The sequence below is a fragment of the Cnephaeus nilssonii genome, assembly GCF_951640355.1.
Source record: "Cnephaeus nilssonii genome assembly, chromosome: 14".
Classification (NCBI taxonomy): Eukaryota; Metazoa; Chordata; class Mammalia; order Chiroptera; family Vespertilionidae; genus Cnephaeus; species Cnephaeus nilssonii.
In genome coordinates, this window is record NC_137085.1 from 49,457,812 (window position 1) to 49,483,992 (window position 26,181).

The 26,181-nt window shown below is 32.8% G+C and overlaps 1 protein-coding gene across 4 annotated transcripts in view; it reads right to left on the reverse strand.

Moving 5' to 3' along the window:
- BRD10 (bromodomain containing 10) overlaps positions 1 to 26,181 on the reverse strand; it is a 79,944-nt gene that overhangs the window by 23,226 nt on the left and 30,537 nt on the right. For 3 of the 4 annotated variants that reach the window (XM_079790587.1, XM_079790589.1, XM_079790586.1), the window contains 2 exons: positions 14,230 to 14,309; positions 5,376 to 5,465 (listed from right to left, as the gene is read on the reverse strand). In XM_079790587.1, the coding sequence (XP_079646713.1) occupies positions 5,376 to 5,465; positions 14,230 to 14,309 (170 nt within the window). The remainder of the gene's footprint in view (positions 1 to 5,375; positions 5,466 to 14,229; positions 14,310 to 26,181) is intronic. The other variant, XM_079790588.1, reaches the window with a different exon arrangement.

Below are 26,181 nucleotides of genomic sequence, written 5' to 3' on the forward strand. Positions count from 1 at the left end.
TTAAAATGTAGCATATTTTTAGCAGTATCACTGGCCTCTATCCATTAAGTGCCAGTCAGTACTACATCTTCAACTATGACAACCAAAAAGTCTCGGGGGTTGGGTAGTGGGAGTGCAAAATTATCCCTGATTTAATAACCACTGGCTTATGAAGAACTCTGTGACTCCAAAATATTGTCTAGCTAATGTATAGACTTTGATTAGGCAGGAGAAGTATTATTGTATTATGAATTTAAATGATCTTAAGAACATATAAAAATTTCATTCATTACTTGAAATTCCTAATTCCTTTTAACATGTCTTTTTATATATTGTAACCATTACACACATATTATTTTGTATGTTTTTAAAAATTTCACATTTCACAAATATTTCCATGTAGTACCAATGATCTACAAATATTTTATTTTACTAGCTATATGATATACCACTGTGTTAATATTACTGTTTGGTTAGTCATCTCCCTACTGTTGGACATACGAGCTTTTTCCAAATTTCCAATATTAGAGGTAGTCTATGGAACACACCATTGTGTAAATTACTTTTCTTGGGGGGTGGGTAAGGGTGAAATGGGGATAATAAATGTTAAATCCCAAATAGGACTACAGGATTAAAGAGCATAGACAATTTTATAGCCTTTTTATATACTGATTATGATATTTAGAAATATTAAATTCTGTTCAGTGCAGAAGTGCTTAATTGCTAAAAGGTGTATTAGAAAAGATGTGCTCTTATATTTTAATTTTAATTTATCTATTTGATAAGACTAGCATTCCATCATTTGTCATAATATAATCCAGACAAGGTTTCTTTTCTTATAAATAAGAATTTTTTTTCCCAAATGTTCATTTCCTCTTATACCCAATTTTTATACAGATCTTTGCTTATTAAAAAAGATGGAAACCTCTTTGAAAATATAAACTATGACATAAAAAATAAGGAAATAAAGCCAATGCCCTAGCCAGTTTGGCTCAGTGGATACAGAATCGGCCTGGGACCCAAGGATCCTGGGTTTGATTCCAGTCAAGGGCACATGTCTGGGTTGCGGGCTCAGTCCAATGTGCAGGAGGCAGCCAATCAATGATTCCCTCTCATCATTGATGTTTCTATCTCTCTCTTCCTCTCTGAAATAAATATATTTTTTTAAAAAAGGAAATAAAGCCAATATGAGAAAAAAAGGGTCACATGAAACACCCAGAAATATAATCACTTCTATATAAGCTTGGCAAAATCTTTCCAATTTTGATTATTTAGAAAGCAATAATGTTGAATAAATTTAAAATGCAACAGGATCAGACAAATTTATTAATACCTTTATTCTATCTTTCTGGAAAACTAATAAACTTCCTAGATAGAAAAATGTTATTTTCCATATAATTAAGGAAAATGCAAATTATATCTCAAGATTAAAACTACAAAAATAATAAAATGTTATGATTTTTTTCTTTAGCTTACTAAAGAATCCTATGATCTAAATAATAATGAGAAAGAAAAAATTAAAAGACTTTGTCCAACTACATACCTCTACCTCAACCAGTTGTTTGACTTTAAACGAATCTCTGGTAATTAAGTATAGCATCTCTCTAGGATGTTGAGCCTTTTTTTGAAAAAGCTCCTAAATGAAGTATGGGATCAAGTGAACTAGAGCAAACTCAAATTTAAAGCATTTTTCTCTCCTCACATTATTAACCATAAATAGAACTAGTTGTCTTGCAAGAATGAATAGCTCAATCTAGATTTTAAAAGACTGTACATCTTTCCAATACAATGAGTAGCTCAATGGCAAATAGCAAAGCCTCTAAGTGGTTAAGAAAGCTATATATATATATATATATATATATATATATATATATATACACACACACACACACACACACATATATATGTATGTATATACACACATATATATATCTATATATGTGTGTGTGTGTGTGTGTGTGTATATATATATATATATATATAAAATTTTCTTGCCCTGGCTTAGTTGGTTGGAGCGTTGTCCCACACACCAAAAGGTTACAGGTTTGATCTTTGGTCAGGTTATATACAGGATGCAAGTGATCAACGTTTCCCTCTCACATCAATGTTCCTCTCTCTCTAAAAATCAATAGAATATATCTTTGGGTGAGGATTTAAAAAAATTATTTTAAAAATAATTTTAGACAGAGAGGAAGGGGGAGGAGATAGAGAGAGAGGGAGAGGGGGAGGGGGAGAGAGAGAGGGAGAGGGGGAGGGGGGAGAGAAGGAGAGAGAGAGGGAGAGAGAGAGAGAGAGGGAGAGAGAGAGAGAGAGAGAGAGAGAGAGAGAGAGAGAGAGAGAGAGATCCATTTGTTGTTCCACTTATTTATGCATTCATTGGTTGATTGTTTTATGAGCCCTGACCAGGATGAAACCCACAACCTTGGATATTGGGATGATGCTCTAATCAACTGCTACCCAGCCAAGGAAAAAAGTTTTTTTAATGGAATGTTGAGTAAGGGTGAGGAAATAGGATGATTCTTCCTTGTTGCTTTGGTAGAAAAAAGTATCTGGAAAGGCTCTGCAGAGAAGCTGCCTAAAGCAGCCAAGTGTTTATATGAATCCATTTTAAATCCTCTCTCACATATATAATTTCTACCTTTAGTAATGGCATTTATGACAACTGAATGTTTATATAGAATATACCCTCTTTGTTATTGGAGCCGTTATTGTAAATAGGAAAGTTTATGATAAGTTGTTTTGACTCTAAATATTATTTTAGTTTTGGCAGTGATATCCTCTTATGAAGACCAATATGAATATTTTATTTGTCTGGCAATAGTGAAGGAAGCTCTTGAGGCAACGAATCGGTCAAAATGGTTATTACCATCACCAAGTTCAGGCATTTCATTATTAAGAAAGTCCCTCAGGTCCTTACCATGAACCCACTTCCAATAAATGTGGTTACTTGCTTTGTAATCCACAGTATATATCAGGCAGGGCAAGTACATGGACACACACAAGAAATGACAGACTGACAATGAAGAGACAGAACAAAAGCAAAAATACAAACAAACAAAAACCTTAATAATACATAGCATAAAGGCCTTTTGGTGTATGTTCAGTTACTGATATTAACAGATTTTTAGAGTATCAGTACAATTATGGATATTCATAATGATACTTCAGTAATCAAGAAAGGGTTAAATTGTGTTCAACACAGTACAAGGAGGCAGGAAATTTTCCATTGAATGATGAATTTCAGTTATGCAGAAAATTCAGTTATGTGGAATACTGTATTCCAAATGATACCAGACCAGACAAAATAACTGGTATTCAATATTAACATAAACATTCAATAAAGTTAATTCCTGCAACTAATATTTATCACACTCAGTATTAGCTTTTGTAAAAAAAAAAAAAAAAAAAAAAGGGGAATGATACTGAGATGCAAACTTTTACTGTGTATTTCCTTTAGAATGCTATGTGGCCATTTAAGTGGTTGGGATAAGCTGTTCATGAAAACCTTTTAGGCAGCCTATACATTGGTAATCTCAATAAGATTATCCCCACTAAGTACAATTCCAAGAACTTCTATTTCTTGAAGAGCAGAAATCATATTTTAAAACTGATATGCAAATACCAGGAGTCATGGACAAGCTAAAAATTTAGAGACATGAAATCTAATCAATTAAACCCTACATGTCCCCAAGGACTAGAGTGCTAAGTATTTGTAATTTATAAATGTTGTTTTTTTTTTCACTCTTCTCCTTGTTCCTGTGAAGGAAGGCAATATGCTTATACCTCACACATGGAAGTGAGGTAGATGGCTTTATATAGAGAAACTCTAGGATGTGTGCAAAAGTCTTTTTCTCTTATAATACATGATATAAATAAGTACATAAATCAATTATGCTTAAAAACAAAACCCTAATTTATAATATGGGAACAAATTAAGATATTATGTTTTACTAAAGCATAAAAACCAATTAGCAAATTAATTTAACAAAATTCTGTTTGGAGTCATAAAGTATAGAAAATAATAAATACTAAAGTATGCACTAAAAATAAACAGCTTCTGCAAAAAAATTGTAACACCCTGATTAAAATATTATTTATTTCAGAACATCAGTCCTTTATGAGCATATAACATCAAATATATTTTTGAAAACTTTGGCTGAGGAGAAAATAGTCTAATATAAATGTTGTTTGTGAAATATATCACAGAAGTAAATTTTAAAACAACATTTGGTGTTCCATATCAAGAGAATGTCCGTATACCAAAACTGTGTGTGTATATATGAAAATAAAATATTCTAATAAGGGTATAAATCATGTTTAATGAAATATTTTTATAATATACTTTTTTTTGCATTCTCAGATTATAATTGAACATAATATTTTCTTGTTAATTGATGATTACCATTATGAACATTATTCTATCTGTTAGATTACAGCTATATTCTCAGGGGTATCACATGAGGGACTTCTGATATGCTTAAAGCTGTTTCACTTCTGTATTAAAATAACCTTGGAAAGTTGTAATTTTATGATACTTCAGTCTCCTCCCTTCAGAGTGCTACCAATATGTCTTTTCTAAACAGAATATAAAATGACTACTATAAATCTGTTGATATAAAGCTTGCTGTATCACTAACTTTATTTTATACATAATTCTAGATTAACAGATTATGAGAGCAAAGACCTAAAAATGGCTTCATGACATTCCTAAGGGATAAAACAAAGGGATTTTTAAAAATGATGATTGATTTTCAAATTTGTGAAATAACCGAACTATGAATGCCAGTTAATTAGGTAGTACTGATTAAATAAATAATTGGGTGTTTTACTAAGTATTGAGTGAATAAATATAATGTCCCTATACTCTATTCTCAAGAACAATATGAAATAAGGATGAATTTAGAATATATAGTGAAAGTTAAAAAAAGACCTTTAGCTGGCAAAGATTCTTAAGACATTTTTAGGCATGTATCAAAAACATCTGGGGCAAGATTAAACAATTTACATCTGTTATTTATGTCACAGCTAATTAAAATTTGATGTTACTAAGCAATAAACTTCCATAGAAAGCACATAATTATTAAGAATATTTGCAAGGTAAGCATTACCCAAAAAACTACCAGTCAGACAACGACCAACCAGTATATTGGGAAATATCTAAAATTATACCTGATATAAACCAGGCAAACAAAATTAATTTACTTGTGCTGGCACAATTTTTATCTATTAAAAATAAAAAGCAGACCACACAAGAGAAATAAAAGAAACAATGTTTCTATTGTTCATTGCAAATTTTTATGTCATCCAGGAGAACAAGATAAAAAAGGCTTTAGAAAAAAGAAGGAATAAATTTTTATGCTGACAATAATAGATAGAACTTTTGGATCAACACCTACCGATTTTTTTCTACTGTTTTCCAGATCTTTGAGTTCATTCTCGATTTTTGTGATTAAGTCCCTGAGTTCATCAAGATTAGTGCAAATAAGCTAAAATAAAACACAAAAACACAGCTTGATAACACATAATATAAAACACCCAAAATGTGGTAACAGAAGTTGTTTCAACACACACTGAATTCACAATTATTTGTAATAGCTAAAACCAAAGAAAGCTCCGCAGTTTATACTTTAAAAGGTATTTTTTATGATGTATGAACTTCAGGCTTAGTATAAAAATAGCTGAAATTTCAACATCGGTGGTTTCACCCCTCTTCCCTATCCCTCAGTTTGCTTTAAAATACAGGTAACTTTAACATTCCTAACTTTCAGCCCAGAATGACAAAGATCTGGAAAGTCACCCTAGATTTAACAGGTTACTGAATCACCTTTTAAGAAATACTTCACCAGGCAGTCTCCTAGTAGGTGAATAAATGCACCCCTGGAGAACTGTCATACCTTTGCTTTGGTTTGCTAACTACACAATTAAGCTGTATTATTGGTGTTGGGATTGCTAATAAAGGACTTCAACTACATGTGATATATTCAAAGATATAAATGAAATTAAGTACATATTCTTAATATGATCTTAGTAGTCCTTTGGTAAGACCATCTCCACACATTTCCTTTCATAATTGTGTGGCTCATTTTATTTCACTTGGTAATATTAAAAAATGGCCAAAATAACTGGTTTTTAATTATTAATAATCAAACTAGTTTGACTTAATTACAAAAGTTTTAAACTGTAAAGTGTCAGCAACAAAAATATTAGTAACTAGATTTTAGTTCTTGTAAAATTATACTGAGTTTTTCCAATTAGTTTAATATACTTAACATTTTTCCTAAAATAATTTAAGCTCATATTTTAAAACAAAACTAGAACCACCTACAGAGGAAAAGTTTTAGATTAATGAAAGTCTTGCTGTAATGTTTATACTGTGTGATAATTTTAAAAATATACTATAGTTATAAAGCTATTAATTCATTGATTTATCAGCCCTTGTTTGTTTTATTCATTAATTTATGTGTAAGAATACTGTTTTCCTAAAAGTCATACTTTCTTTTAAAAGAAACAAACAAAAATGACAAAAGGAAAAGTGTTACAAAATCATTCCTAGTGACTGATGAATAAAACAGGAGACTAGGAGCCCCTTAAACTTCCTTTATCATTAGGATGAATTATATGAAATTGCTGATATGCCTTTGATCTACAAAAATGGCAATATGGCTCAACCTAATAGACTAAGGAAAATTTATCACAGATATTATAAATTATAATTAATATTAAAATACCATTATTAGAAATAGCTACATAATTTCAAACTCACAGAACTAACAAAGCAGGTAAGATTATATAATTAAGTAACTCAAAACAATTCTAGAGTAGAAAACAGTACACAATATATTAGCAGGACAGTACAACTAATATTTATTACAAATTATGCATTCCCATTTGCCAGTCTAGAGTTATGGAAGAAATGTTGATAGTCAAGCAGTGGAGTGGTTAACCATGTAAGTGCCTCAAGAACGAAATTGTCTTCAATTTCTATTAAAGCCTAAGAACAATGTTGGCCCTATACCAGATTTTTAGCAAGAATTCAGTGGAAACTAAATTTCCCACTATATAATCTGCTATTAGGACTATCATGTAAAATTTGTCCCACAGCTTACAGATGTTTGGTTACACCTCTTTTCACTGAACTTGGTGTACTAGTTCATATCACAGTAAAGATTTCTAATTTGCACATATAGCAAAGCTCAGAAGAATTTTCACTTGCATCTTAGCTGTCTCATTTTACAAAAAAATAATGGCATATTTTGCATATAGTTTTTAGAAACTTATAGTTACAATGAAAACATATATTCCTACAATTAAACACACCCTTAAAAAGGTAAAGATCTTTTAATTAACAATTAGCCATGAGGCCAACAAATATTTATATTCAATTTAAAGGAATAAATAACAGTTCTGAAGTCAAACCATGAATAATTTCCACAGTCTATGAGCTATGTAAAATAACACTCTCAAGTGGCTTACCCAGTTATTTATTTGTACTAAGTCAGTGCTCCTCAAACTTTAATGTGCATAAGAATCATCTGGGAATCTTGTTAAAATGTGGTTTTTATTTAATAGGTCTGAGGTGGGACCTAGGATTCTGCATTTCTAACAAGTTCCCAGGTATGGTCTTCAGATCACACTTTTGAGCAGGAAGTTATTGAATGATTATGAATTACAAAACTGCATGGCTACTGAGACCTTCTGGTACTAAGGAGCTAATGAATATGGAAATTCATAAAGATAAATTTCCAAACAGGGGATGGAATACTGAATTAAATGCACAATGAGAAGACAATTATTTCTTAAAATAACTGACATGACTTTTAAACATAAATTTTGTTGAATTTGAAAGTCAAAAGTTTTAGCAATGTTTACTTTTACATTATCTTAAAATGACTTAATATCTTAACAATTTATACCCTTTATCTATAATAATAAAAGCGTAATATGCTAATTAGACCGGACGTCCTTCTGGATGACCTTCTGGACAAAGCTGCGGGTAGCAGGGGGCTGAGGCAGAAGCAGCTGTCGTGGTGGGCAGGGGCCGAGCCCCTTGCACAAATTTCATGCATTGGGCCTCTAGTATATTAATACATACCTCTCTCTACATAAATTTTTCCTACATACCTAACATACTGAAAATAGGGTCAAATTACATGACTACAAATTATTGTATATGAATATAATTCTAATTTTGTTACTAATATTGAAAGAAAAAATAATTTGATTTTTGCAATTGTCGTAGTTCTTCTGTTTTACAAAGTAAGGCATATGTGTGGCTTTTAAACTCAATTCAACTTCAAATGATGCTTTTAAAAATACAACCAATCCAATAAGTAAAGTTCGCCTTAATAAGGAAAACAGATGCATTTCTTGAATGAAGCAAAACACCTTATTAAAACCTCTTTCTCATTACCTTGAATTTGAAAAACATATCTGAGGCTCAGGGCCTCAGAGGGGCTGGGGGAAAGCTCCACAGCAGCTCAGATTACAGTTGGACTGCATTGCCAACACTCATAAGAGCAGTTTTCAGTCACACTGCAGGGGTTACAAGAAGAGTTTTATCCTCCATGAAGAACCTCTTTAAGGCAGTCTCAATCTCCCCTCAAGTTAACCTTTCACTTGATGCAATCCATGACACAGCCACAAGCTACAGGGACCAAAAATATGTAATTTGGTCCAAACCTTGGCCTAGGCCAGTGGTCAGCAAATTCATTAGTCAACAGAGCCAAATATCAACAGTACAACGATTGAAATTTCTTTTGAGAGCCAAATTTTTTAAACTTAAACTTCTTCTAACGCCACTTCTTCAAAACAGACTCGCCCAGGCCGTGGTATTTTGTGGAAGAGCCACACTCAAGGGGCCAAAGAGTCGCATGTGGCTCGCGAGCCGCAGTTTGCCGACCACGGGCCTAGGCTCAAAAGGTGTATACAAGCTAGTTAAAACTAACAGTTAATAACCTAAGATAACACACTGGTAGAGAAAACCACAGAACCTGGGATTCATCCTTCTTCTACTATAACATGTTCTTTAAAGGTCTTTCTAAACAAAACAAAACAACATCTAACAACTGGAGATGTATTATAGTTTTAGGATTTAATTTACTATATCTAACCTTTTACTTCTATTAAATGGCAAATATTAAAAGGCCCGCTCTTCAACTCAAGAAGCAGAAATGTGTGTACGTAGTAGAGGAGAAGTCCCATAGAGATCAAAAGAACCCCATTACCACATCTCAGAAAAATTACAAAATAATTCATTCCTTACTTTAGTACTACTTCAAGTTAGAAATTTTGCCCTTTGGGTTATAAACTCAGTAGGTTTGAGAGATATGTACTTTATTTGTTCCAAAAGGAGTAAGGTAGCATACAAAAATAAAACAATATAGTAAATTACATTAAAAAGCAAAGGGATACAAGGCAGAAAAGTCAGAATGAACAGGTCCAAATATAATGGATCACGTTCACTACCATTCTAATAAAACATTCCTATATAACTTATTATGAAAATTGTGAGCAAAACACTACATGCATGGTGTAAATTAAAAATCTATACTGTATTTAAGTTAAAATTATATTAATATCTGTTAAAACTGACAGGAAAATTCACTTCTTATGATCACCATACCAGCATTAATGAGTTCTTCAAAACTTGCAAATAAGACTATCTTGTGTGACGCAAAAAAATAAATCTGATTAACAAGTTAAAATATTTTTACTACTATATGATTAAAAACAGATGTTTTTCTCAATGTACTATATATATTTAAAAATTATAAGAATTTTAAGGTGTAAATAAAAACCCATGCTGTTGTTAAAAGTGAAACACAAAGCTGAAGTTGGAAATACTCATCTTAAGAGGTAGCAATTCAAAATAATAATCAAAAGGTCCTTAACAAAGTTAAGCACTTAAAACTCTAATTTTAATTTTGGTCCCAATTTGTTACATTAGGGCAGTACTTTATTTAATATTCCTTAGTTTCTTCATTGGTTAAATGGAGGAACATAGTTGTTGTTTTTTTAGAGGTATTAAGGTTCAGTGAGTTTATGCTTACATTTTAAAACAATACTTTTACTTAAAGTCTTAGCTGGATTCTGAATTTCTTGTGCAAAGCAGCCTTTAGGATAAATGACATATAGAACAGGAGCAAGTGTGTATTATATGAAAGACTTTGATTACCAATGAAAAGCGGAATCATGGTAACTAAGGCTTTTAAACTATTTTAAAAACTTGTTTTAAAATAAGTTTTAAACTTATTTTGACTTGACACACTAAGGTTTTAAAATACTTTCTAAAAAATAAAAAAACTTCCTATGACTGTTATAATTATGTACAAAATGAGAATTCATATATGAGATTTCTTTCTCAATTAAACAAATTAAAGTAAAAGGCTTTTAGTAAAAATTAATTTTATTAAAATAAAGATATTTTCTGATTTTCTGCAACTATTTCTAACTAAAAAAAATTTTGACAAGTTCCCCTATATGCCAACTGTATAACTCAACCTAACACTAGAGTAAGGCTAAGCATAAGTTTTTCCCTCTGGTTAAATATAATGATGCAAATATTATTACTTGGTTCTTTTCACTTTTCAAATTCTTATAAGCTTAATCATGAGATTTCATGATTTATGAAACATGACCAATCTAAGATTTCTTTCAAGGACTTAAGCAGCTGTTGAAAGTGGTAAAGGTCTAATGATACATGCTCTTGAGCCAATTCCTAACTGATTTTCCTACTCATAACACAGTATTTTTTTGTCTGAAGCATCTGGCATGCTTATTTGGAAAAAAAAAATAATACCAAGAGAGAAAATAGTAAGCCCTCTCATTTAATCCTCACAACAACCCTTTGAGGTAGGTACTATTATTACCCATTGTACAGATGAGGAATTGAAATCACAAAGAGGTTCAGTAACTTACCTAAGTTTCAGAGTTAATGGTAAAGTTGGCATTCAAACCCAAACTGCCTGGTTCCAGAATCCGTATGATTAACCACTATGCAGATTACTGGTAAACCCACTGAATCAAGGATGAAACCCAGGAACTTTCATTTTTAATAAAGGCATCAGATTATTTTTATACTATCTAAGGTTTGAGAAGCACTTTTTCCTAAGATTGATGTCACTTAGGAAAAAGTGGCACAGATATGGTTAGTCCTTTTACAGTACACACAAAGGAATAAATCCAATCCACCATTTGAATATCGACAGTGTATACTTTAAACAGGGATGGGATAATTATTTCCTTAAACTGAGGTATAGATATTAAGAAGGTATATAAATAAACCTGGATTCTTCTGGACATAAATAGGCAGACAAGTTTGATTTCTAGTTTAGTTGAGGTCAAAATAGGATTCACTTTAATTCATTAGGACTTGCAAGAAGGCATTTTAGAATAAACACCATGAAGCAAATCTTCCAGCTAAACATTTCTATATAGTACTTTTATGTTTAATATTAGAAATGTGATACTTAAAACAACTTGGATAAAAAAAATAATTTGCAGAATCTGAGGTATTAAGTGTCACAATGCTAGAGCTTTTGTGAAGGAAATAAATTCACTTCTTTAGTATATAATGATCAGTCTTCTTACATGTGGGGAACTTACAAATAATTTAAAAAACAAACTTTACATAAAATTATTTTGAGAGGCAAAACTCTTAAGTTTTGCATGTAATAACAAAGTTTACTACTGACTGCCCTAGCTGGTTTTGCTCAGTGGATAGAGCGTTGGCGTTTGGACTGAAGGGTCCCAGGTTCGATTACGGTCAAGGGCATGTACCTTGGTTGCAGGCACATCCCTAGTAGGGCGTGTGCAGGAGGCAGCTGATTGCTGTTTCTCTCTCATCGATGTTTCTAACTCTCTATCCCTCTCTCTTTCTCTCTGTAAAAAAAAAATCAATAAAATATATTAAAATAAAAACTTTACTACTGACTAATACTATCTACTATTATTTGCTTATTTGAAGCAAATGACCTATTTCCTGGGAGACAGGTGTCCATTTCCTTTATGAATAATACCATGGTATTCAAATTGTAAACCAGGCATAAGAACCACTATTGTCATAGTCTACACTGAGTGGCCATATTATTATGATCTCTGAACGCATAATAATCTGGCCACTCAGTGTACATCCTATATAATAAAAGGCTAATATGCCAATTGTCCCCTCGACCAGGAGTTCCACCAGCAGGCAGGCCGGCCAATTGCCCACATCCCCTCCCTCTGGCCAGGCTGGCCGGACCCCACCCATGCATGAATTCATGCACCAGGCCTCTCTCTCTCTCTCTCACACACACACACACACACACACACACACACACACACACACTGAGTGGCCAGAGTATTATGCGTTCAGAGATCATAATAATATGGCCACTCAGTGTATTCAGTGTATTTCCCATTTTTAGCCAAACTATCTATCCCTCTCCCCCCCCTCTCTCTCTCTCTCTCCCCCCCTCTCTCTCTTTCTCTTTCTCCAACGCCTCTTTCTCTCTCCTCTCCCTCCCTCCCTCCCTCCCTCCCTTCATTTATTTAAAACAGCACAATCTAACAAAACATGAACTTTTGACAAATTTCTGAGAGTGGTAAGTACATGGTTAGTAACTGATTAAAAGCCTAACTTAAGACAGTGTTTTTAAAACTCTTTTGTTTACAACCCATGGTCAGATATACATTGCATGTCAGTGTCACACACACACACACACACACACACACACACACGATTAAAATCAAAGTTTCATGAAACAATATTACCCTTACTATATTGAACACATTCTTTTAATTACTTTTTATTTTTAACTTCGTTAACTTACAAAAGAAATGCTGGTCATGCAATCCACTGATTTCATGGTTTACTAATGAATACCACCTGCTTCAGGTGGTATTCATTTTAAAACACGGTCTATGCCAGTCATTACATATAAAAGTCCATCCACTAAGATAGGAATGGAGACAAATACCAACATCAGGCCAGAATACTTTGAAGGACTGAGGGAAAAAATGAGTGAAAGAAATAGCAAAGGCTAGTATGATATCAGTGGAAGAATGATAATATACTACTATAGCATTAAAAAACATGTACAAGCAATGATAGAAAGGCCTCTAAATAAAAAGTAAATACACATTTTTTATTGAATATGCTAGAACCAAGTTACTTTATATTTTAAAAAATCATTCTAAGAATGTCATTAAAAATACTCTATTTTAAAATATTAAGAGAAAAACACGTTTATTTTTTCTTTGTTCATTTAAAAATATTAATTTAATAGAACTATAAATAAAAGTAAATGTGTAAATGAAAGTCTTCCAAGAACAATTAGTAACTTTACCAAATAACTTTAAAAGAAACACTTCCAAAAACAGAACTTTTACTGAAAAATAGATTGTTACATATATCCAAAAATAGCTCATTTTTGGATATATGTAACTGTTAAACTCACTTTACATACTATCAATATTTTCAAAGTTATTACTCCTTTATTTTCTTCTTTACTTAAATTGGCTCACAGAAACACATTTTAACATCATTTTTATTTTTGGCAATGAAGTATTAGGTTATAGAACTTTTGGAAATGAACTGGACACAGTAATACAAAGAAATTTTTAAAGAAAGAATCATCTGTTGAAGAAAACACATCTTTTATAAAACAGAAAATAAAAATATTTAATTAGGGTGAGATTCTGCTTATTCTAGTATCAGCTTCAAACAAAAAACTCTTCATATAGTCACATGGTAGTCAGATAATTACTTTTTTCTTCTTGCAGAAATGTTTAAAGACAACTGAATTAACCTTTACTTAATATTCTTTCTAAAGTTTATATATAACTAAGAGTTAAGAGATTTGTTTTTCATATTAACAACTCAACCATTTCTACAGTGCCAAAATAAATAAAAATGGATTACCTTGGCAGTATTTCCATGCACATATATGGCTTGTTCTTGGGAGACTTTCATTTACATGTTTATTTTTATATATAGTTCTATTAAACTACTTCTACAAAACAGTATAGTATATAAAAAAGAAATTTCTGACTATCAGAAAAAAATAGAGGTAAAAATTTGTTTGAAATACTAGAAGATTAACTCATAAGTACCAGCTATGTCTGTACTTGTAGGGAAAAAGTCACAGTTGGAAACATTTCATTGAAAGTATGTGTGTGCTACAGTGGAATTTAGCCAATTTCTTTACAAACAATACAAACATTGAAACAAAACTTTAAAAAATGTTGAGAGAAAACTAAAACACTTACCTGAAATTCTGGTACAGTAGGTAACTTTGTGACAGTTTTCCTCTTCTTTGTGATTGCTTTTTTAGATATGGATTTTTTCCCTTTCAAGATTAAAAGAGAAAAACTTCATAATGCTGTTAATAACCCTTCATTAACAAAAATAATACACGGAACCTTGAAAATTCAATTATAACTAACAGATGGATTCCAGTGAGTCAAATAAAAATGATGAATCAAAAGTCCTAGTAAAAGCAAACATTCAACTATAACTACCTATAACAGACACATAAACAAATGCCATATTCTTTATATAAGAACCAAATTATTACAATTTCCAATGTGTTGCACAGTATCAGAATTTACTATAATAAGATTTATCAAAAGAGTCACATTACAACTCAATTAAAATTTAATTCACAACTTAAAATGAGGTTACATAAGGAAAAATAATCTTACCTTTAACTATCACTTATGTAGTCAGGAACCTGCATAGAATTATACTCTGAAGACTATGGTCTATTTAGCCAACCCAATGTAAAAATCCTCTCAATAGCTCAGAAAACAAAGTTTTTCTATCCCTTTAGCTCTGCACTCATCTAATCTTTCCTCAAGGGCTGCCTTTGGCAGTATTCAATGACCAGTTGTAAAACAAAGTAAACATCTCCCTTTAAAGTGCACCTACCTAATCATTTGTGTAATCAAAAATCACCGGGAAATATAAACTTACATTCTTAAAGAAATAAAATTCATAACATAGATTGAAGTATATCTCTGTGTATTTAACCTGACAAGAGACATAATTCAGATCATGTTAAAAGTAAATATGTTTTGTGCTCACTTCGGCGGCACATATACTAAAATTGGAATAATACAGAGAAGATAAGCATGGCCCTTGAGCAAGGATGACATGCAAATTCATGAAGCGTTCCATATTTAAAAAAAGAAAAAAGTAAATATTTTTCTCCCACTTGTAATTAGCAAAATCAACTAATAATAAGTTGGTTGTTAATTATTCAACAAAGAAGAGATATAGGGCACTATAAAATTTATAGGAACAACAAAGAAATATAAAATGGAAACTGTCCTTCAGGAGCTTACAATCTATGTAATGGGATAAAAATTAATTGTAAATACTTAAAAGTTAATTTTAATTCTCAATCACTTATAGGGGAAAATTAAAAGTTACTGTTTTTTTCAAAATGAAAAATGAGTTTAAGTACATAAAGTAACTTTGCTCTACATACACCCTATTGCTCCTTTTTAAACAGTATCCTATGTAGAAAAGATCTTGCATGAAAACAGTCAATTTAAAAAAATTTAAATTTATAGGGGTGACATTAATAGGATCATATAGATTTCAAATATACATTTCTATGATACATGACCTATATATTGCATTGTGTGCCCATCAACCAAAGTCAAATCATCTTCCATCACCATATATTTAGCCCACTTTACTACCTGCCCCCATCAGCTCTTCCCACTGGTAACAACCATACTGTTGTCTGTGCCTATGAGTTTCAGTTTTATATCCCACATGGAAGTGAAATCATATGGTTCTTAGCTTTTTCTGACCGATTCATTTCACTTAGTATAATATTCTCAAGGTCCATCCATGTTGTTGCAAATGAACAGTATTCCATAGTATATATGTACATTTTCTTTATCCAATCCTCTATCAAAGGGCACTATGGTTATCTCCATATCTTGGCCTCCATGAATAATGCTGCAATAAATATAGGAGTGTATATATCTTTGCAAATGAAATGTTTGAGTTTTTCGAGTAGATACCAAGAAGAGGGATTGCTGGGTCATATAGTAATCCTATTCTTAATTTTTTGAGGAACCACCATACTGTTTTCCATAGTGGCTGTACCAGTTTATATTCCGACCAACAATGAATAAGGGTTCCTTTTTCTCCACAACCTCTCAACACTTATTACCCGTCTTGTTGATAAGAACCATTCTAACAGGTGTGAGGTGGTATCTCATTGTAGTTTTGATTTTCATTTCCCCAATGGCTAGTGAAGTTGAACATCTTTTCATATATCTGACGGCCATTTATATGTCTTCTTGGAAGAGGTGCCTGTTCAGGTTCTCTGCCCATTTTTTAATTGAATTGTTTGTCTTGTGTTTATATATATTTTGGATATTAAAACTCCTTGTCTGAGCTGTTGTTTGCAAATATCATCTCCCATTCAGTTGATTGCCTTTTTGTTTTACTGGTAGTTTCTTTTGCTGTGCAGAAGCTTTTTAGTTTGATATAGTTCCATTCATTTATTTTTTGCCTTTACTTCCCTTGCCTTTGGGATCAAATTCATAAAATCTTCTCTTAAGACCAAGGTCGGTAAATTTAGTACCTATGTTTTCTTCTATGTAATTTATCGTTCCAGATCTTACATTTAGGACTTTGATCCATTTTGAATTACTTTTTGTACATGGGGACAAACTGCATCTGGTTTCATTCTTTTGCATGTGGCTTTCCAATTTTCCTAGTGCCATTTTTTAAAAGGCTTTCTTTTCTCCATTGTGTACTTTTGCGTTATCAAAAATTATTTGCCCATATACATGTGGTTTTATTTCTGGGTTCTCAATTCTATTCCATTGGTCTGTGTGTCTGTTTTTCTGCCAATATCATAGATCTATAGTATAATTTGAAAGTCAGGTAGTGTGATATTTTTGGCTTCGTTCTTTTTTCTCAGGATTGCTTTGGCTATTTAGGGTCTTTTTTGGTTCTGTACAAATCTGATGATTTCTTGTTCTATTTCTTTAAAAAATGGCATTGGAATTTTGATGAGGATTGCATTAAATCTTTGGGTAATATAGCCATTTAAACTATGTTGATTTTTTCAATCCATGAACACAGAATATCTTTTCATGTCATTGTATATTTTTCAATCTTTTAATAGTTTTGTAGTTTTCAGTATATAGGTCCTTCACATCCTTTAAGTTTATTCCTAGGTATTTTATTCTTTTGGTTGCAATTGCAAACGGAATGTGTGTTTTTTCCCCCCTGAAGTTTCATTGCTAGTATATAGCAGTGAATTTTTGTACACTGATTTTGTATCCTGCAACTTTACTATATTTGTTTATTGTTTCAAATATTTTTGGTGGTCTTTAGGGTTTTCTATATACAGAATCATGTCATCTGCAAAAAGTGACACCTTTACTTCTATTTATTTCACTTGCCTGACTGCTCTGGCTAGGACTTCTAGAATTATGCTGAATAATGGTGAGAGTGGCCACCCTTTTCTTGTTCCTGACTTTAGAGAAAAAGCTTTCCATTTTTCACCATTGAATATGATACTGGCTGAGGAAAACATTGAAAATTTCTTTAAATAAATAACACAATTTACCAAAGAGCTTCACATGACCTAGGAGTGGTAAAAAGAAAACATTGAGAGCCTACTATGTATCAGACACTTGGTAAAATGATTTATATAAATGATCTCATTAATTCTAAACACCCCCCCCCCCCCACAAAAAAACCCTCAAAGGTAGGCAATTCCTCATTTTAATGTGAGATAACTGAAGAGGAAAAAAGATTACTTACTCAAGTGTTACATTGTAAGTAAGCACCGCAGCCAGGGATTCTACCGCCAAAGTCCAAGTTCCATTATGCAATGCTAACCTCTCAAAAATCATAGTTAACATTTATTGATTCTTACAACTTGCCAAGCACCATGTTAGGTACTATGCTTTGCTATTCAAATTAATCTGTGTAATGCTACGGCAAGGTAGGTATTACCTCATTTTTTTTACAGATAAACAAACTGGCTATAAACAGGCAAATAAATCGATGGAGGACTTGTAGCTAACGTGCACTGGGGCATGTATCTGTACTAGACCTGTCTCACATCAAAGTTGGGCTCTTTTCTTTTTTAAAGCACGTTATTTTATTTATTTTTGAGAGAGAGAGAGAGAGAGAGAGAGAGAGAGAGAGAGAGAGAGAGAGATTTGTTGATTCTTTTATGTGCCCTAACTGGGAATTGAACCTGCAACCTTTGGATATTGGGACGATGCTCTAACCAACTGAGCACCCAGCCAGGGCTGAAGCTGTGCTCTTCTTAATGATAAAATATTGTGTTCTTTCTAACTTTCTACAGCGATTTAATATGCTTTTGACAGATTTCAGAGCATTCCTTTATACTAGAGGAAGATTCGCATATTCACTATTACATAATACTTTCAATCTATAGCCTCATAAAAACAATCTGAACAAAAAATTTCCTGTATTCTTCAATAAAAATTAGTTCTTCTTTTTAATTAAATACTTACTTTTATTTTTTTCATTTTTAAAAAATAGATTTTATTGATTTTTTTTTACAGAGAGGAGGGGAGAGTGATAGAGAGTTAGAAACATCGATGAGAGAGAAACATCGATCAGTTGCCTCCTGCACACCCCCTATTGGGGATGTGCCCGCAACCAAGGTACATGCCCTTGACCGGAATCGAACCTGGGACCCCTCAGTCCGCAGGCCGACGCTCTATCCACTGAGCCAAACCGGTTAGGGCTAAATACTTACTTTTAAAATAGAGCATTGTGCACTATAAAACCTCAGTCTTTATTTAGTAATCTGTTTTTGTTTCAGGGCAAGATATATACAAGGCAAGTTACATACTGCCTCTCAGTGGGCTTCCACTGCCCTAAGTCACCTGTTACCATAAAACAGAATAGAAGTCTCAGATCTAGGATTGTGCTGAAGTCAAGAACAGTTAAAACATACACAGAAATGCCCTAGCCGGTTGCTCAGTGGTTAGAGCATCAGCCTGAGGATGGAGCCTGCAACCCAGGGTCCTGGGTTTGATTCTAGCCTGTGTATTGAAGGGTCCTGGGTTTGACTAGAATCAAACCCAGGACCCCTGGGTTGCAGGCTCCATCCCCAGTGGGGGGCATGCAGGAGGCAGCGGATCAATGATTCTCTCTCATCACTGATGTTTCTATCTCTCCCTCTCCCTTCCTCTCTGAAATCAGTAAAAATATATTAAGAAAAAATAAAGAAGCATTTAAAAAAAACACACACACGGGCTTTCAACTTTAATTCTTGGGCTTAAAACACAGCCACGGGCAAAAAGTTGAATCTCAACTTGTACCAAGAAAATGGATAAAAACCTTAATATAGTCTACTAATTAAGGTTACAAGTGCAGCCTAATGAAGCTTTTTAAAACTATGCTTAGAACAGCTCAAGAAAAGAAAGCCCAGCTTGAGAGGAAAAATATAACTAAAAATATATTTTACACTATAAATGTAGGCACAAAACTCTAGTCTTCTAGAATATGTAGATACACTTACTAGAAAAATGAAGATGATTATTATCCCCACTCCAACTCCTCTTTCCTCAGTCTCTCATTACTCATCTTTATCCCTCTCCTTCACCTAGCTGCCCTGCCTATCTTTACCCCTTGGCCTTCCACTTCCACTCCAATGCCCTCCTAGATTTGGCCTTCCCATGAATAAGAATTCTCCCAACACATTCACTACTCTCTTAGTGTTTTCATTTTAGGAACCATAAGTGAATGGATAATAAGACATTAATCACTGTTAAAAGTAAAGGGCATTTGTATTATTAAATACCAAATCTGGGAAGTACTTAGAATGTGAGGCCACAACTGGATTTTAAACTTGACCTTTATTTACTAAAAGTGCATGTTTTGAATGAATATTTATATTCTACAGTAATTTCTGGAATGTTCTATATTTAAGTAAGCAATTTGGCCTTAACAAAACAGCTGATTTCCTCCTATTCTCTTGGGCAAATTTTTCATCATACTGGTAATTTTTTAACCCTATCATATAATTCAATAACTGCTGAACACCTATTTCTTTTTTTCTCCTTTCATTTAGAATACTGAGTCAGTTGTCAAATTCTGCTTCTTATTGCAATATATTTCTCAAAATGTTTTTTCTTTCCTGTCAATGTGATAGAAAAGTCATGTAATCATTCCTTATCTGGATTTAGAATTTCCTCTTTCTGAAGTTACCTTCTACCCCACTCCTTCATCTAAATCTCATCAGTTTCTTTTTATAGCTATTTAATGATGTCCTAATTACCTGGCAAGATCCTTTCTCCTAATCCTGCCACTTACTAGCTGTGTTACCTTGGACACAGGGATAAATTTCTCTGTGCTTCAGTTTTTTTAATCTATAAAATCTATATAATAGGAAATAACAACAGTATCTATTTTATGGAGTTTTTATGAAGGTTCAATGAGACAATATGCATAAAGGCTTAGAACAGTACCTGGCATACATTAAACAATAGATGAGTATTCACTTTTGTGGGGGTGGGATAGGGTGGGAGAGTAGAAGGCAATAAAATAAAGGATATGGAGTAACAGTTTATCCTTTTACTCTCTTTTACCGTGGCATCTTGAGTTGGTCCTCTAAAAGTTTTCCCCATAAAGACACACATAGCTAAGTGCTATAATAGTGCTATCAACACAGAACTATACAATCTTTTTTACAAATATCGGTCTGGATGTAACCAAATATTGTAGATTACATTACTTTCTCGGTTATTCCCTATAAACCAGTATAGTGTTTTTTACACATCTGATAGATCTTATTTAGTGCTCATTTCTTTGTATTGGGCTCCTGATTCAATTATTTAAAATAGCATAACAGTATGAAAAAAGATATAGTAACTATGAAAAAAGAACAGTCTGAGATAAAGAATGACATAACACAAATAAAGAACACAATGGAAGGAATACACATCTGATTAGGGGAAGCTGAGGATTGAATCAGTGAATTAGAAGACAGAGTTGGAAATATCTCTCAATTAGAGAACCAAAAAGAAAAAACAATTACGAAACAGGAGGACAGCTTAAGGGAGCTCTGGGACCATGTGAAACGTAACAATATTAGAATAGTAGGTGTGCCAGAAGAGGCAGAAAGGGAGAAAGGAATAGAGAAGGTGGTGTTTGAAGAAATAATGGTAGAAAACTTCCCTAACCTGGTAAAAGGAAAAGTCACACAAGTTCAGGAGGCATAGAGAACTCCAAATAAGAAGAACCCAAACAGACCCACACCCAGACACATCATAATTAAAATGCCAAAAATTAAAACAAAGAGATAATCTTAAAGGCAGCAAGAGAAAGAAAACTGTTACCTACAAAGGAGTTCCCATAAAGCTGACACCTGATTTCTCATCAGAAACTCTACAGGCCAGAAGGGAATGGCGTGAAGTACTCAAGGTAATGGAAAGCAAGGATCTGAGACCAAGATTACTATATCCAGCAAGGCAATCATTCAAAATAGATGGTCAAATAAAGAGCTTCCCAGACAAAAAAAAAAAAAAAAAAAAAAGGCTAAAGGATTTCATCACCACCAAACCAGCATTATAAGAAATGCTAAAGGGATTGCTGTAAGGGATTGTTGAGAAGAAACAGAGAGAAACCTAGCCATACAGAATTAAAATGGCTATAAATAAGTACCTCTCAATAATAACCCTAAATGTAAATGGATTAAATGCTCCAATGAAAAGGTGTAGGGTAGCTGAATGGATACAAAAACATGACCCAACTATATGCTGTCCACAAGAGACCCACCTCAAAACAAAAGACACTCACAGGATGAAAGTGAAGGGATGGAAAAATATTTTCCATGCAAATGGAAAAGTAAAAAAAAAAGCTGGAGTAGCAATACTCATATCCAACAAAATAGACTTTAAAAGCATCATGCTAAATGAAATAACCCAGTCGGAGAAAGGTAAATATATGATCTCAGTCATTTGTGGAATATAATGAACAACAATAAACTGATGAACAAAAATAGAGCCAGAGAGGGGGAAAAATATACTAGAGTATAATAAAAGTAACCCTGTTATTTGCAGATTTTTAATATTTCCTACAACTTTTGTGATATTATACTATGTTAGTACAGTTTTGGTAATATTATTATACTTAAAATCCTTTTATTCTTAAAATATATGTTTATTGCATGAAATATTATTATATGTAAGATCATTTTTCTTCAATAATTGGTGTTTATTGCATATAACAGTATTATATTTAAAATCGTTTTTCTTGGGGAAAAAAAAAAAAAGAGGTCATATACAAAGAATCAATAATCCCAAGGTTGGCAATAAACCTAACCTCCAGTGGCAAATACAGTTTACAACTTAAGTGATTAAACTCTGCTCTCTATAATAAACTAGTAGCCCATTTGCAGGAAGAATCCTGCAAGCAGCCGCTGCGGCCGTGTGCGCTGCCGCTGCTGCCACCATTGCAGCCACAGCGCCTGCACGCACGCGCCGCTGCCGCCCACCGCGCTCCGCCCGGCCCTGCCCCGCTCCACCCTGCCCAGCCCCGCCCCGCCCTGGCTTTCCCTCTGGCAGCCACCTTGCTTTCCGCTTTTCCTCCCTCTTCCTTCTAAGTTGTCTTCAGTCTTCACTCCTCCCTCCCTCAGCGTATGCAAATTAGCCGCCATCTTGGTCGGGTAATTTGCAAACTTGCCCTGATTGGCTGGTGGGCATGGCTTTGGCTGGTGGGCGTGGCTTGGGTGTAGCAAAGGTGCGGTCAATTTGCATATTTGTCTATTATTAGGTAGGATACTCTAACAAATAAATGTAGTGTATTCTAACACAAACTAATAGTCTCAAAGTTACTTGTCAATGGTCTTTCCAAGGTTTACATTAAATAAACTTTTGACTTTTATAGGAAACTCTGCCTTTTCAGAAAACGGACTTAGCCTTAAAATCAACTCAATGATGACAAGATACATGTTAAAAATAAGTTACAAAAAAAAGTTTGACCTCATTTTTTTGCAACTGGTATATAAATATTTTTTAATCTTCCCAATCTATGTAAAGCAATGTTTGCCTTCTCAAAAGCACTTTCACTAACAACTTCCCATCTTGCAGATTTACTGCTATGGAAATTATTAAACTTCCTGATAGTTTAATAATTTTAATCCTTAATTTTAATCAAGGCTAAAAAAAAGAATATTATAGAACAGAGTGTAGATAATAACCAAAATAACCTAGAAATAAACATAACTGTTATGAATAGATTTAATAAATAAGTATTCTGACGGAGAAGTATCTGGTGCTATAATTATGCACATTAAGGAAAATTCCAATGTTTTTCTATTCTATAATGTTTCCAAGAGTAAGGAACAGGCTTAAATTAACTAAAAATGAATTCAAAATTTTAAAAGGCAGAAAGAACATTCTCATTCTGAAAAATAGATAAAAATGTTTAAAAGTTACAAAATTCTCTTATAGTGCATTAAAATTATCAAACCATTTTTAACCAATCTGCCTTTGTGCCTTCTATTAAAAACCATCTCCCATCACAATAAGAAGGTTTACTAAATTTGGAGATGCAACCAAAAATTAAAACATAAAAGGAACCAGATTAACCACATGTAGAATTTAGTCTACCCTAAATTAAGGTTAATAAATCAGTCATGGATGACACAGCTTATCCCAAAGCATATTCTACACAATACTATTATTTGGAAAAAGGAAAAAAAAAAGCCCTGTGTTCAAATAAACTTGAAAAATACTAAGTTAAAGAAAACGAAACAGTTTCTTTTCTTCAAGACCTTGAAGTGACCTTAATATACAGGCACAGAATCAATTATTCACAATTCTAAAGTCTCAAAGATTCCAAAAAATAAAGTTTTAAAAAATAATTTATATGGTAGCAAAATCTGACCTGAACTGTTAAGAGGTTCTTTATAGTCTTCATCATTTAGTCTGATTTATTCATACATTTTTCTTTTCTGTAGAAATTATGTATTTGATTACAGAGCTACTCCAAACTCCAGAGGATGTTCCTTCGAAAACACTATATACATCATTAATACCCTTCTAAAATCTGAAGATTTCTGAATCCCCCAACATAAATGGTACAAGAGTTTCATAAAATGCACTGTGGACCTGTACTAATGCACAATGTAACTCTATAAGAGGAACAGCTCCCAAACTTGGGACCATGGAGCTCACTCTTAAAAAGAGAAAGGAGCCCTAACCGGTTTGGCTCAGTGGATAGAGCGTCAGCCTGTGGACTGAAGGGTCCCAGGTTCGATTCCGGTCAAGGGCATGTACCTTGGTTTCAGGCACATCCCCAGTAGGGGTTGTGCAGGAGGCAGCTGATTGATGTTTCTCTCTCATCGAACTCTCTATACCACACCCTTCCTCTCTGTAAAAAATCAATAAAAATATATTTTTAAAAAAAGAAAGGAAATACTGGATTAGAGTATGTCCAAAACTGACTATAAAAGGCCACACAATATCTCATACCTATTAAAGAAGCCCAGGGCAAAATGATGTATAATAAACTTTTGTTGTTATTATAACATTTTATGTAACAATGTAAAACAGTAAGAAGCTTAGTGTCTGATGATGAAAGAGAGCTGGTCTATGCTTATCCACTGCTAACAACAGAACGGTATTTGCCAAATCCAAGTATTTTTTTACTGAAGACTTGACTCTCTAAAATTTGCTCTGAAGATAAAAACGAAAAAGTATATAGGCAAGTGCATTATTTTCTCCTATTTCATGCCTGTAAGACTTCTCTCCTCAACTAAAAAGGCACACAGAGGATACACAAGTACTAGCTAAATTTGCTTCTGACCTTTTTTCATTCACTTGTCTAGAACTGGACATGAAGTTCTCAAATTTTCTCTCTGATCTACATTCTGAACTTATATTTCAAAAATGGAACACTTTATTTGCTTACAATACAAATTCATTTTATTCTAATCCTCATCAACTAATATTTTTATTCTGCTACATCAATAACTGTTACTTTCTAAACCACTTTAATTCATAATTAACTTTGAACACATGAATAGTAGGTCATAAATAAAAACTTAATCAAAGGTTTTAGGAAATAATGGTATTAATAAAACAGTATTACATATTATAAAACTGGAAACATTTTCAAATTTAAAATATTTAGTATTTCAGAGGCCAACATTTCAGAGAATTCCTCAAGTCAAACTTAATTTATATAGCCTAATGGATTGCTTGTAAAATTTAAAAGGTTTATTTCTGAAAGTTACTTTAAAATATTGTAGCTTTTCATTACTTGGCCAATGTGGACCACTCTGCAATGTTCAGTTCAACAAATTAAGCCTGTTCTTGATAGTAAATTTTATACTACTTCTTTATCAATGATACATTGCATATACATTTAAAAATACATTTAATTGTATTTAATGATTTAAATAACTAAGGTATAACATCTACTATAGCAGTTAAACTAAATTCATCTCATTTTCCAATTCATTATCAAATTATTGCCAAATCTTAATTATCTTTGTAACTGAGGGAATGAAAAAAAATTGAAATCCACAAATAATTACAATAAACCACAATTTATTTTAGTAAACAATTCAAGGTTTTCCCAATCAGGCAACTTTTTATTAGGGTTAATAAATGAAGTTAATCATCTGCTTTTGTCTCACCTATCCTCTCAATAAATGAGACATTTAAACTGATTAAATGGCAAAGATTAGGAAAAGCAAAAGCAATTAAAAAACAGAGCAATCAACCACTGAATATTATAGGTCTGTATACACACTTTAACAGCTGATAACCCATTTAGTTTTCACTTCTTTTCAGGTTTAACTGATTTGAAATGGGTGAAGCCAGACTAAGCTTTGAACAAAGAAAATTTATCCTAAAGTGCCACTAGACTTTTTCTTTTGGAGATTAAAGTTTACAGTACAAAACAGTCGACGAATCGAGGGCACACAAATACCGAAGAAATAATTCTTGATGTTTGAGATTCCATGGGTTTGTGTTATCACCAGTGCCTGGACCAGAATTGTCATCATTTCAAAAACAGGCAATGACAAAAAAAATTATTCATTTCTGTAGATTCTTTTAAATTTTGAAAATGAACTATATGTTAATAAACACGGACTTTATAATCATTCGAAGTGCATACACATTTTGGGGGGACACCCTGTATATTTATCGGATTTTTTGCTTTAATTTTTAAATAGGCTTGTGACA